We start from the raw sequence: 13,490 nt of genomic DNA on the forward strand, positions 1-13,490 counted from the left end.
GAGGAGCTACAACTAGCAGTCACAAATGTTGCTAACAAAGATGACGCCAAAGGAGGTTTTTGAGAACTATCAGTTTGTGAGTCTTCACGGAGCAGAACGCAGGCAGATGCATGCAGAGCTTGAGAGACTGGACAACAGCTGGTCACAAAACCAATCCTGCTTGTGAATACTAAAAATAGCAGATGAAGAAGACCCACTGTTTTGATACTGTGAGATTAGACTCTAAAGAGACAACAAGAATAAAAATCTGTATCTAGAGGTATTATAGTAAATCTTGATTAATAAGCGCTTTGCTCTGCACTTCAAACATCAACTTGACTAGCCACATTTGTAAAAGTGTTGCTTTTTCCCCTGTCCTTCTTAAGACAATTTAAGTAATGGGTTTTCATTGAAGCATTTCATTCCTTTGGCTTTACTGTGTGTTTTGTAGAATACCTAAAAGACTGTGGAAGGTTTCTTGCAAAAGGTTAACAGTTAAGGACCATACCCACATAAAGAATCGTCACCATCTCCTGACCCTTCAGTGATGGGACCTTATATATAGCTTCACTGAGTGGGTTAAACAAACAGAAGAAATACAGTTTCTTGCTGCAAACAACTTAGGATTGACTTTCTTTTATTGTGCCTAGTCAGAGCTCTTATAAACTTTGCTCCTCATCATCCACTCTTTTTCTCCTGGGCCTCCCACTCCATCAGCTGCTCAGAAAGTTGAGTGGCAGGATCTGTTGCAAACCATGCCTCTCAGTGCCACTTTAGCAAGTCCCCGTTTGGGACTTGGTCGAATGTGAGTGAATTTAGTCCCTTTGTCAGATCGACACTGGCATCCTGGTGCTCCCCTTATTGGCAAGCTTCTCTGCTGAGCCTAATTAACAATCGGTATCCCAGCTGCCCAACACGTGCCAAACCTTTTCAGAAACTCACTTGTGCTATCCGTGGTGGTGTGGGAGTCTTTCTGGATGACTACTCTTTAATTTTCATTTTTTCGTATAAGCGTGCCTTTCTTGTTTAACAAGGAACCCTTCAGCAGGAACTTTTCATTCTTTTTCCTAACCTTAATTCCTTAATTCAGATGGCAGCTAAGATCAGTAGGTGGGTTTCCAATTTAAGCTTTTCCTACAGCTAAACTGAACTGAAGAAGCCAGACAGGGATTGACTCAGTTCAAGGAAAGACTATCAGGAGTTTTTTCTGCACAGTTAAGAGGCAAGTGGGAAGGGCTTTTTTTACAGACGGCTTTTGAGCGAAATACTGCCACAAGCAATAAACTTAAAGGTCTGTATGTTCTGCTGTTTCCTCTTCTTCTTTTGTCCTTCATCTGCCAGCTTGGGTGTTTTCTCTGTGTCCATGTGTTTGATCATGATGCCCTTAGCTTTTACTTGGCATTCTACCAATGTTCCTATCTATCCTAGTACTAGACTGCCCTGAGGTTGTTTAACGTGAGACAGGTGCATTCAGCCCAAAATGGACGAGGTACATTTTGCTGCATTCTGTGTTATTATCAAGCAAAAAGGTCAGAGCAGCTAAAGCCGTGAGATTGTGTTTGTAACAAATGACTGTATTTATAGGCACTTATCAGCAAGGTGTCTGAGCATGTCACAGATGAAGTGCCATGAGAATGTAAAAATCCCTATGCAAGAGATTAGCAGATTATTACAATTATCCTGCTAATATATCTGTAAGGAGGGGATGTGCCTCGATTGTTATTTTGCAGGGGGAGTACAAAGACACATACAGACTAGCTGACATGACCAGCGTCACACAGAAAGTCTGTAGCAGAGGAAGAAATAGAACTGAGATCACGTAATTTCATTAATAACACTCTTCCGATGAGTAATAACTTTCTATAACTTTCTAGATTTTCACTCTAGGTGCTCTGTTGACGTTTCATCCAGAGCAGTAGGATAAATGCCATATATATGTATATATACATATACACACACACACCCCCCAATTAAATATGGAAGTGGTAAGTAAGTTCAAAGAGATGAAGAGATTTATAGTGGCAAATTAAAATATTTATTATGACTAACTTGGCTGAGGATGGCTAAGCAGTCATGATAACCATCTCCATACATCTGAAACCTTTAAAGGAGAAGGCGCAATGAGTTACAGTGGAAATATATTGAGAAGCTGCAGAAATTCATTGGGGCGAGATTTCCCATGGCACCTATCCTCAGCCAAGGAAAGAATATACATTTCTTGCAGCAAAAGGGGGTTTAGGATGCATGGGATTTTCTTTTCCCAATGAATAATGTTTAGCAGAAGCAGTATTTTTGTCTATTTCCCAATGCCAAGCGTAGCGTCAGCAGAAAATATCTATGAATAAGAAGTATTGGAAACACCAATGTCTAAGTTATGAGACATTGGATCAGAGTCAGTATTAAAGACAAATCTTTAATGTGCTCCCATAATGTGAAATGGCTTTTTGGGAATTTACTTTTCTGGCTTCTGTTCTAAAGCTGCTTTTGTCTGCTTGAATTTTGTTGACAGCCTGTCAAACTTTCTTTATATCTGAGCAATGGAAAAGTAAAGGCATCGATGCACCCCTGTCTGTTTTGCCACTGTGGCCCCAGATCTTACCAGGAAGACTTAATTTAATTTTCTAGGGAATAAAGAATGACTTCACAAAGTGATGGTGTTAAATTGTCTGATACGCCATCTGGCATTCTAGATAGCATTTTGACAATGATTTGGTGTTTCAGGGGAGCTTTTATGGACAAATTAAAAAAAAAAAAAAAGAAAGGAAAAGTCTAATTAAAGAAGAGGAAAAAAAAAGCAGACTGCTGTTCATTGTAAAACAAGAATCCACACAGCCTGATGTAAAAGAAATGAAAGAAACAAACAAAAAAACAAACAAAAAAGGCCAGAAAACAGAAGCAATAGGTGGAATCTGTTAATAATTCAATGGGGAGATGAGGCTCCAGCTACGAGAAATTCAATTTTGTTCAACTGTAGAAAATACTCTGAACTAGCAGGCCTAGACTAATGGAATAAAACTCTTCTATTACAGAAATCTTTTCGTTATTAACATGAGAGATAATTTTATGTAAATATATTGGGAGACCTTCTAGCGGAGCTGAACGTCTTAGCAGTACCACTTAACTTGTTTGTAGTGTAATTGCATTTAGACCGAGGTCTTCTGAAGGAAATGGCTGCCTAAATTAGCATTAACTGGGTTCCTGGGGGGCTCGGTGTGTTGCGGGCAGTCCATCTTGCCTCCAGAAAGGGCATGTTGACACTAGAAAAGCCGGCTGCTTCCAACGCACTGCATTAACCATTTTTCCCAAGTGGGGCAAATTTTGTCACCCAGGGAAGGAGAAGATTTGAGACTAATCAGGCAGAGTCTGGGCTTTGGTTTTCCATCCCTCTTGCTTTTAACTGAATTCAGATCTGTGCATGTTGCTCCAGCTTCTTTTTATCACCATGGTTTGGGAAAGATGTCCCCTTTGTGGGAACCTCTTTCCTTACAGCATGTAAATAAAGCTATTGTTATCGTCCTCGGGAGGATGGTGGATGCAGCTGGGCTTGCTGACAAGCTGCTTCTCTGAGAAGAGATGCCAGCGTTGTCCGAGTTAGTGAGCACGTAGATGTGCTAACAGAGTTGGAGTGCAGTGCTGCCAAGCATCGTCTAGAATGGCAACCGAGTCTCCTCCTGGAAGGTGGGAGTTCAAATGCTTTTGTTGCAGCTGCCAAGGCGAGAGGAAGCTCTTTGTTTGTCCATGTTGTGCTGGTGCTTGTCAGTGAAGAAATAGTTGTCAGTGATACGTAATGGACCAGATGCTTGCTGATATAAAGCATATCCCCCCATTAGCATGAGCTGAGGATCCAGGCCAATGTGCTTGCAATATTACTCAGAAGTTTGCAACTGCTTGGACATGTGTTTTGTGCAGGACAGCAGGAGAGACACCTGCAACATGTTGTATTTTTTCTTTTGGTTTGGAAGGAAGAAACAACAGGTGGAAGTATTCTTTCTAGGTTCACAGAATTGTATGATCTTGTCTCTCAAGTATTTTAAAACATTCGTAGTCCCAGTGTTGGCCTGAACACGTTATCAGTAATTCAGAATACCAAGTCCCTTGTGCTCAGGTCTTAGTCTTCAAGCAACAGTCTGTAGTGCTTCCTTGCCGTTCACAAAATGCGCAGCCATTTGATGAGAAGCTGAGAGAAGACAGTTTCAAACCCTTCCTCAGGTCCCTCTAAAGAATGGAAAAGGAGATGGGGCAGGGTGGAGGGGATCATGGAAAAATCTGGGAGGAAAAGGCCTGGCTTCTGCTCTTAGCTCAGATATGTGATTAGACATACTCGCTATGTGCAGAATTGCACTACAGATGGTGACCTGTTGACTTCAGTGGGGTTATTCCAAGCATTGACATTTTTCCAAGCATATACCATGGCATCTTGATCCTCTGGGTTGTGCTTTGCCTGCCTGTTAGAGAGTGATGTGCATAATATTGTACTGGAATATTATTTAAAATTTGTTGTATATGGGAAGCTGAATTAGAGCCTTCAATGGGAGAAGCAATAGAAGTATGAAGAATATTATTAGGTCCGGAGCTGGGTTCAAGTCTTTTCCAACATGACTTCTAACAAGTCAGTGATGATATATCACAGAAAACTCAGTGACAGAAAAATCATTTCCATTATCTCATTTTCCTGTGGCCTGTTCCAAAATTGTATATGAATCCAGTCACAGTTTAGATTGCCGACACATTCTGGTAACGCTTCGAGAATTTTTGTTAATATTGGAGCTCTCCATTTAGATCAGTAGGAGTTTTGTTTAAGACTCCCTGACAAATGGTCTGTTTTCTGTACTGTGGAATGTACAAATAGTGCAGCCCTTATTAAATAGAAATTATTCTTTATCTCCTTGCGTTATACAATATCAGATTTTTAGATGGACTATAAGAAAATAACTTGATCTTTCCCTGATGATCCGTGTTTATGAAATCATCTTTACAAGACATTGCAGATATCCTTTGCCTCAGTGAACCGGGAAAGCGTCATTTCTCAGCTGAAGTGGGTAGGTAGCAAGTGCAGCTGGGATGATTTACTCTGGCTGAGATCTGGTCCCGCACCTGTAGAAACATTGCCTTTCAATCTCTGCTCTCCAGCAGGACAGCAGTTAGGAAAATCACTCACTGGGTCACGTTAGCACACTGACACCACAATTTGCTGTTGCTGCTCAGAAAAATAGTTACCTTCAGCCAAAAATTGGGTTCAGACACTCTCACAGACATGTGATGCTTTGTCTTTATAGGAACCTCCTAAGGTAGAGGCGTAGTAATGACTTAGAGGTCTGGAAACAGACTTTGGAATAAGAACCTAGAAAATCTGTCTTTGGCTTTACTGCAGATTTTCTGACTGACCTTGGACAACTGAAAATCACTCTGTGCTTTATTTCCTCTCTCTGTGAAACACCTATCTTGCAGTATTAATCAATGTTTGTAAAGATCCTTGAAATCCTTAGATAAAGGAGCACATTACAGAGCATGGAGTAATTGGAATAGATGTAGCCTATGAAATAGTGCAATCTACCAAACTTGGAAAGAAAAGATGGGAAGAAAAAGCCCGTCCTGTCAGCGTGCTCAATTCCCCAAGCAGTTTGTAGGGAAGCTATCTGAACCTAGCAAATTATCTGTCGTGGTTTTCCCAAGCGTGGAAGAAATGAGCCGTCAAGCCTCGGTCAGGGTGCTTTTGTGGCTTTTGTGCCTTAAATATATCCATGCAGTGCTTGGTAGGTTTCTGTTCTCTTTGATTCTAAAATGTGCTTTGCCCTTAATTAGAGTAATATTGTCAAGACACTGTGAAACTTGGTTATAGCAAATTCCAATGTAACGTTGTGAACCCTACAGAAGTCCATAGTTAATGAAGTATATGCTGCAGCACTTGCTTTTTGAGAGTAGGATATGGGTAAACCTCATTTTAGGTATTGAATGTTCTTACAGAACTCCTGAGAAAGGCTTCAAGAGTAGTATCCCACCATCAAGACACACGGCATGGCCCCCAGCTTTCCAGGACATAAAGGCCTGGGCTTTCTAATGCATAGGATTCCCAGCCACAGAAGTAGAGGAAAAACCTGAATTTGTCAAAAGGCTTATTCTTTCTTATCATTTTTCTCCTTCTTGCAGGCATGCGTGTGTGATTCGAGGCCAGGTGATGACGGCAGATGGGACCCCTCTAGTTGGAGTGAACATCAGCTTTGTCAACAATCCTCTTTTTGGATACACAATCAGCAGACAAGACGGCAGGTAGGGTGTCTTTATAGGATTTACAGTGTTCAAGCAGCAGTTACAGCATTATTGCCATCAACACTAAAGAGAAACTCCTTCCAAGAGCACATTTATTGTTGATGCATTTTGAAGATGTTGATGTGGTATTGTTAGTTGTTATGGGGCTACATCTGGCTGGCGACCAGTCACCAGCGGTGTTCCTCAGTGTGCAATTCTAGGGCCAGTCCTGTTCAATATATTTATCAACAATCTGGATGCAGGAGTTGAAAGCACCATTAGCAAATTTGCTGATGATACCAAACTGGCAGGTGCTGTTGACTCTCTTGAGGGGCAAGAGGCCTTGCAGAGGAATCTAGATAGATTGGAGCATTGGGCTATGATTAATGGGATGAAATTTAATAAGTCCAAATGCCGGATTCTGCACCTAGGACAGAGTAACACCGGGCACAAGTATAAACTGGGAGAGGAGTGGCTGGAGAGTAGCCCTGCAGAAAGGCATCTGGGGGTGCTGGTTGGCAGCAGGCTCAACAGGAGCCAGCAGTGTGCCCTGGCAGCCAAGAGGGCAAACCGCATCCTGGGGTACATCAAACACAGCACAACCAGCCGGTCAAAAGAGGTGATTATCCTGCTGTATTCAGCATTGGTGTGGTCTCACCTTGAGTACTGTGTGCAGTTCTGGGCCCCACAATTGAAGAAGGATGTGAAGGTCCTTGAAGGCATCCAGAGGAGGGCAACAAAGCTGGTGAAGGGCTGGAAGGTATGTCCTATGAGGGGTGGCTAAGGACTTTGGGTCTGTCTAGTTTGGAGAGAAGGAGGCTGAGGGGCGACCTCATTGCTCTCTGCAGCTTCCTGAGAAGGGGAAGTGGAGAGGGAGGTACTGAGCTCTTCTCCCTGGGATCCAGGGACAGGACACTTGGGAATGGTTCAAAGCTGCGCCAGGGGAGGGTTAGACTGGACATAAGGAAGCATTTATTTACCAAGAGGGTGATCAAACACTGGAACAGGCTTCCTAGAGAGGTGGTCGATGCCCCAAGCCTGTCAGTGTTTAAGAGGCATTTGGACAGTGCCCTTAATAACATGCTTTAACTTGGTCAGCCCTGAAGTGGTCAGGCAGTTGGACTAGATGATCCTTGTAGGTCCCTTCCAACTGAAATAGTCCTATTCTATTCTATTCTTATTTTTATTATTTATTATTATTAACTTTGTGATAGCACCTAGAATCTTTAGCCAACAATTGGGCAATGCAGTGCCCGTCCGTGCACATAAAGAAAAGATGTCTCCTTCTCCCAACAGCTCTATTCTTGCTAATTCATGTCGAAATGATTAGGAAGAAGTCATTAAGATTACAGTTGTGTTAGAGGCAAGTGCTTAAAATCTGAGCAATCACGCTCAACCAAAACAAAAGCATTGCAAATTGGGAAAGTCTTTCATCTTATCTTTTGTCTGTCAGCACTAATTGGCTCCCTTTCTTTTAAGAACAAAAATGAAACATAAGGGGTTCCAGCTGCACGTGCTGTATGTATTGACTGCTAACCACTAGCACTTGGGAGAGGATTTAATAGATTTTAGCACCTCTCCAATCCACGACTTTCATTAAAGGTTTGACTTGGCCAGAGAAGCTGATAGAATTATAATGGTAGAGAGGAACATGGGCTAGCAATGTGTGCTTAATGCTGCCTTGTTCATGCTCAGGAGGGTTTGCACCTACTGTAACACTGATGGTGACTAGGAGGCTTTCCGACTGATGCTCCACCTCTTGGAAAACATGACAATAAAGTTTGGATAATAAGAGGCATCCCAGGAAAACTAGTGGTCTCCTTTGGAAAAGGATGACTCTGGAGCTGGTGCCCTTGTATTGCCCATAGCTTAGGCATTACTGCAAAAAGGAGAAAGTCTTGCACATTTATGCTACGAGTATCTCTGTCAACCTTACTGAACCTACTTTGTGTGAAAGTGGGATCCAAACTGCACTCTCAAGATCAGATTGCTGTGTATAGACCAGCACAAAATCGATGTCTATTAGAACAGATAAATATGCCTGCAAAATTCCTGGACAACAATGCCTGCCATAACCTTTTTTACATCTGTTTCCTTGTCTAATATACGATTCCCAACTACTATGTGTAATCTTTCATTTAGATTACAAGTACTTTGAGGAAGGGACCATCTCTTTGCTTTGCAATTGTGCCATACCTAGCACAGAGGTCTGTATCTTAAACTTCACCTCTAGGCAGCAAACATACCAGCAAGCTAAACAGGACCAGGGCACGGAGGTGAGCCCTGCTGTCACAGCCCTAGACCTCTGCAATATTTGAGTATTTCTTTCCAGTTCCCAGGTGGTGAAAGGCAACTCCCCCCTGCTATAAGCCGCCTTCTGCTGGCAGTTCAAGCCAGGGGTGTTCCTTTCACACCTTGTCCTTCCCAACCTCCAGCTGAGCAGGGGACCCAGGGCAGAAAGCGATGCAGCTGGAGCATCAGTATGCTCCACCAATCTTCAGTGGACTGCTGGTTCCTCGGGGCCTGCTGCCAGCCTCCAGAAGTTAAATTAGTTTCAAGGAGCTCAGTGCTGCAGTTTGCTGACTCAGACCCCAGCAGATACTCAGCTCCAAATGATAAAAATGACAGAGAACAGCTGTCTCAGACAAGGGAATCGGTGACCAAGTGGGATTCATCCTGAAGCTGGGATTTCTGTCAGCAGCTGCTGGTGGGCAGCGTAACCCCAGACTGCACGGTGTCCGCTCTTCTGATTTCTCTTTCTTCGCTGTCCTCTCAAATCAGTCTGCTTCTGCAGAAACCTTGTGCAGGTCTGGTGCACGACTGACATTCAATAAATTGTCCGGTTGCAGTGCTGAGTCTCTTCAATCATAAAAATACCTTCCAAAATTGTCTGAGCCATACATGCAGGTATTTTCTCAAATGGATGGGCACAGCAGTGCATCTGTGTGCTCCGGAGGTAATAAACGGACAAGTGAAAGCCCTTCTTTTAAAGAACACCAGAATCCAGTGACTTCCTCAGTAGTGAGGTCTTCTAAAAATTACCTTGAAGTATTTAAGAGCATTCAGACTAAAATTGTCAGGGCAGAAAACGATGTCAGACATCTCTTATTTCTAATCCTAGCCTCGCTGCTGATTTAGCGGGTAGCATTAGATGCATCTCTTAACCTTCCTAGGCCAGCCAACCAGCCTGTGAAATGGAGATAACATTTACTTGCCTTCCTTACTGATTGGTATAGCATTTATTAAATACTATTTGTAAAGCACTTTCAAAATCATGTAAAGAATTATTGCTATTAAGAGTTTCTATTCTGTGTTTTGATAGTTTTCAGTAATTCTCTGAATAGAGGATGGCTCTCTTCTCATCGGCTTTTTCACAGTGCAGTTTTCATGTGATTGAGTCACTTTGGTTTAAGGTGTTGATGCTCTTAAGCAAGAAGTAGCTTCTCCTGAACTACAGTAGCAAACGGCATGCATTCCCAGTCCACACCAGTGCACAGTCATGTGGGGTCACCTGGACCATCTTCGGTGTCATTCTGGTTTGGAGGAAAAATGGGAGCACGCATGCAAGCAGTTACCTTGTGGCAGGGGTTATGAGATAACTGCATAAAACTCCCTGGCTTTATTATTTGGCATATTCACCATAGGAATATATATTTTTGAAAATGTGCACTGAGTTGCCTTAAATTGATTTAGCAAATCAGTTTACTGATAGCAGGGCAATAAATGTGTTTTTAAAGTAAGGGAGTTTAAAGACAGAATTGCATCAGGTTAGCTAGATTGGTTCCTAAGCTGATTTTGTTGCTTTGAGTTTGGTTTGTTGGGGATTTTTTGGCATGACCAAGTTTCAAAATGAGTATCATAAGTGAAATTTCAGTTTTAAAATTACACTGAACTGAATTTTTCACCCCTGTTAGTGGGTTGACTGCATTCCAGGTCTCTGCAAGTACGTTTCATTCCTATTATGGTACTCAGATACAGCCTTTAATAGTGAAATCCTGGTCCTCTTTAAGTGGCATTACTTAGACTGAGAAAAACTCATTGATAACTTCAAGGCTTCCATGTGTTTTTAGTCTATTGTGACGTAGATTTTTTTCAGAAAACAAGGCATAAAGATAAAATGACAGGTCTCAAACCACTCTGTTGTATGAGTGATTTCTCTGTAAAGCAAAGTTAACAGATGGATAGAAGTATTGGTACTGGATTATAAACCACATTTTTAAATAAAGCTTTAAATTTGATTAAACTAATAGTTTACAGAGGCTGTAAGTCCTCAGTATCACATGGTTGTGGGCGCGGTATTAATAAAACAGCAGGAAAGTCTCCAGACTTTTTCAGTATTGTGTACCTGCCATCACATTCAGCGACTTTGGCATGGCTCTGTCAGAGGGACGGACTTTCTAAGCAAAGAGATGAGAAAGGGCTACACTTTTCTCTGGGTTTTGTTGGGGGTTTTTTTGAGCCTGCTTAGTGGATAAATAGAGAATTTCATCCTTTGCCCTGTCTCTCCAGAGTCTTTTAAGAAAAACAGAACAATATGGCTGTACAAGAAGTACGATTTTCCCAGAGTGATAAACAAGACATCAGAGATCAGCAGCAAAATCAGAAATAAAATTATCTCATTCCTTCAATCCCAAGATGGTTTTGCTCTTGTTAAATTTAATTTCACTAAGGGAAGCTGGGAGGAAGGTGTTTTCAGTTTGGGTTTTTTCTGTTTGGTTTTGGGTTTAGCGTTTGTTCAGTTCATCAAGGTAACTTCAAAGCTGCACCCTGTGACTCTGGGAAAAACAGCTCAAGAGCAACAGTGCCTGCTAAAAAATCCTGCCTGTCTCTGTTTTCACAGCTGCTGGAGCCTGACGTGGAGGTGGTGCTTTCCCTTCTGCATCCAGCTTTGGGGATGCAGGAGAGGCAAAGATGTTTCCACCCAGCAGGTTACCATCCCTGACCCAGGGTCAATGAAGCCAAGAACCGCTCACAAAGGAGTGAAACGGAGGTGTTTCCAAAGAAAAACTCTTTCCCGCTTGCCTAAAAACTTGTTGAGCATCATTTGTAATATTTGTTTCTTTCCTCCCGTTGCCCCTTTCAGTGCCCGGATTCATGCAGAGCAAGCTTCTCCCTCCTAGCTGAAGGGCTTGCCAAATGCTAATTGACTGTTAAAAATGTTCTCATCAAAGTACAAATGCTGCGCAGCTTTGCTGGCAAGGGCCAGCAAGTTACTCATCAGGCTGTTGCGAGCCAAGCAATAGGTCTGGGAAGCTGATGCCCCTACTTGAGTGGTAGAATAAACATGTCCTTAGCTTTTTAAAATGCTTTCCACTCCCTCCCACGGACTCAAGTTAAAATTCTTTCCTGCAAAACTTTCTTTTCGTCATTATATTTACTAAATGGCACCTCAGTCTGTCGGCCATAGAAAAAAAAAAGGTTCTCCTGAATGATGGCTTGCCAAAGATTTTTTTTTAGAAATAGCTCATACCCGTTGTTGCTCCTCTCGGATTTTTGCAGCTGATCTGAAAGCCTTATAATTAATTTAAAAGCTAATTTTATTTTTTTTTTCCAGCTTCTTTCTCACCTCGTAATTACAAGGTGCAGCAAGAGGGCTGTCAGAGGGCTTTCAGATCCTAGTTCTCAGGACGCACAGAGAAGTACTTGAGCACATGGCTCTTAAGCACATGAGCAGCTCCGCTGAAGCCAGCGACCCTATTCACGTGCTTAAAATCTGTGTGAGCCTGTCACACGCTAGCGCCAAGCATCAAAAGTGGGAGGCAGGGATGAGAAAACTTTCTTTGCCTGAAACACACATTTGGCATTGCAACTGAATAGATACTGAGAAAAAAAACCAAAGCAGCAATAACGAGAGGTCTTCAAATTGTGCTGAAATCCTTTCCTTTCTCAGTTAACACCTCGGTTTTGAGTCTATACATAGTAGATACATCCTGTCGTACTTCATAAAATCTCCATCTCTGACAAGATGTGAAGTTTAAATACAAAACTAAGAAAAAACCCCAAACCCTATCCCAACATCTTTACATTAAGAGGAGGAATATTTTCCTTATGGAGGTAACATCCTTTCCTACAGCTCTGGAGGGCTGTCTGTTAGCCCGACATAATATCCAACACTAACGCAGGCAGAAAAGCCACTTGGCTGGAGGTAGCATAGGGCGAAGTTGCAGACCGCAGGCAGTCAGTTATATCTGCCCTGCTCTAAATGATTCAGAGTCAAAAAAGACTATGTGCTGAGTGCTGTGGTACAGAGACTGCCTGCGTGGTGTTCATTTCTTCCCCGTGCCTAGTACAGTAGGTCCATGACTGGGCTCCACATGTTCCCTGGGTTGCATTAGGTATTAGTCTTGTTAGCATTGATGCCAAGACAATTTATATGGTGGTGTGTCAGAGAAACCACTTTCCAAATAGTTTATTTCATCATGTGAATTGATCCAATCTGTGACTGCGTTTGGATGATAAATACTTTTTTTTTTTTAAAAAAAGAATACATATGGTCAAATAACACTAGAAAAGCAATAACAAAGATAAAGATTTCTCTCAAAAAAAGGGATGGGTATGTTTTTAATATACATGGGGACAACATGCAAAGAAGCTGAGTTTGTACGCCTGCCTCTGCCACTTGCTCTTACCCAACTAAAGCCTCTTTGGGCTGTAGGTTTTATGCTTGTAAAATGTGGGTGATGATATTTCTTGCGATTGTTTTTCTGGGGTCCTTGCTGGGGAATTGCTACAAACACACAGGGTGGTGCTTGCACTAACTTTGTATTCCATCTCTTAAAACAGCTTCGATCTCGTTACCATTGGTGGCATCTCCATTATCCTGCACTTTGAGCGGGCTCCCTTCATCACCCAGGAGCACACGCTGTGGCTGCCATGGGATCGCTTCTTCGTGATGGAAACCATAGTCATGAGGCACGAAGAGAATGAGATCCCAAGCTGTGACCTCAGTAACTTCGCCCGGCCCAACCCTGTGGTCTCCCCATCTCCTCTGACAGCTTTTGCCAGTTCCTGCTCAGAGAAAGGTCCTATCATTCCTGAAATCCAGGTATGAACTGAGGAGACAATAATCCAGCTCCTTTCTGTGCTTCTTTTGCCTGCTTTGAGCAACACAAATACAACTATTCTGTGTCGTTCTCTATTCCCTTGCTTTGCTAAAAAGAAGCATTCCCCGTTTTTTCCACCATTTTTCAGACATTCGCCAGGAGCGCTCGCTCACAAGCACGCACTTAGCCAGGAGGTTTCTTTTCCCTTATCCCTGAGAGATG

The 13,490-nt window shown here is 42.4% G+C and overlaps 1 protein-coding gene across 6 annotated transcripts in view; it reads left to right on the plus strand.

Moving 5' to 3' along the window:
* TENM4 (teneurin transmembrane protein 4) overlaps nt 1-13,490 on the plus strand; it is a 615,630-nt gene that overhangs the window by 523,092 nt on the left and 79,048 nt on the right. For all 6 annotated transcript variants that reach the window (XM_087756918.1, XM_087756912.1, XM_087756914.1 and 3 more), the window contains 2 exons: nt 6,127-6,246; nt 13,009-13,270. In XM_087756918.1, the coding sequence (XP_087613044.1) occupies nt 6,127-6,246; nt 13,009-13,270 (382 nt within the window). The remainder of the gene's footprint in view (nt 1-6,126; nt 6,247-13,008; nt 13,271-13,490) is intronic.

This window comes from Nipponia nippon, unplaced genomic scaffold (genome assembly GCF_047370975.1).
Source record: "Nipponia nippon isolate SJK-2023a ecotype South Korea unplaced genomic scaffold, ASM4737097v1 scaffold_2, whole genome shotgun sequence".
Taxonomy (NCBI): domain Eukaryota; kingdom Metazoa; phylum Chordata; class Aves; order Pelecaniformes; family Threskiornithidae; genus Nipponia; species Nipponia nippon.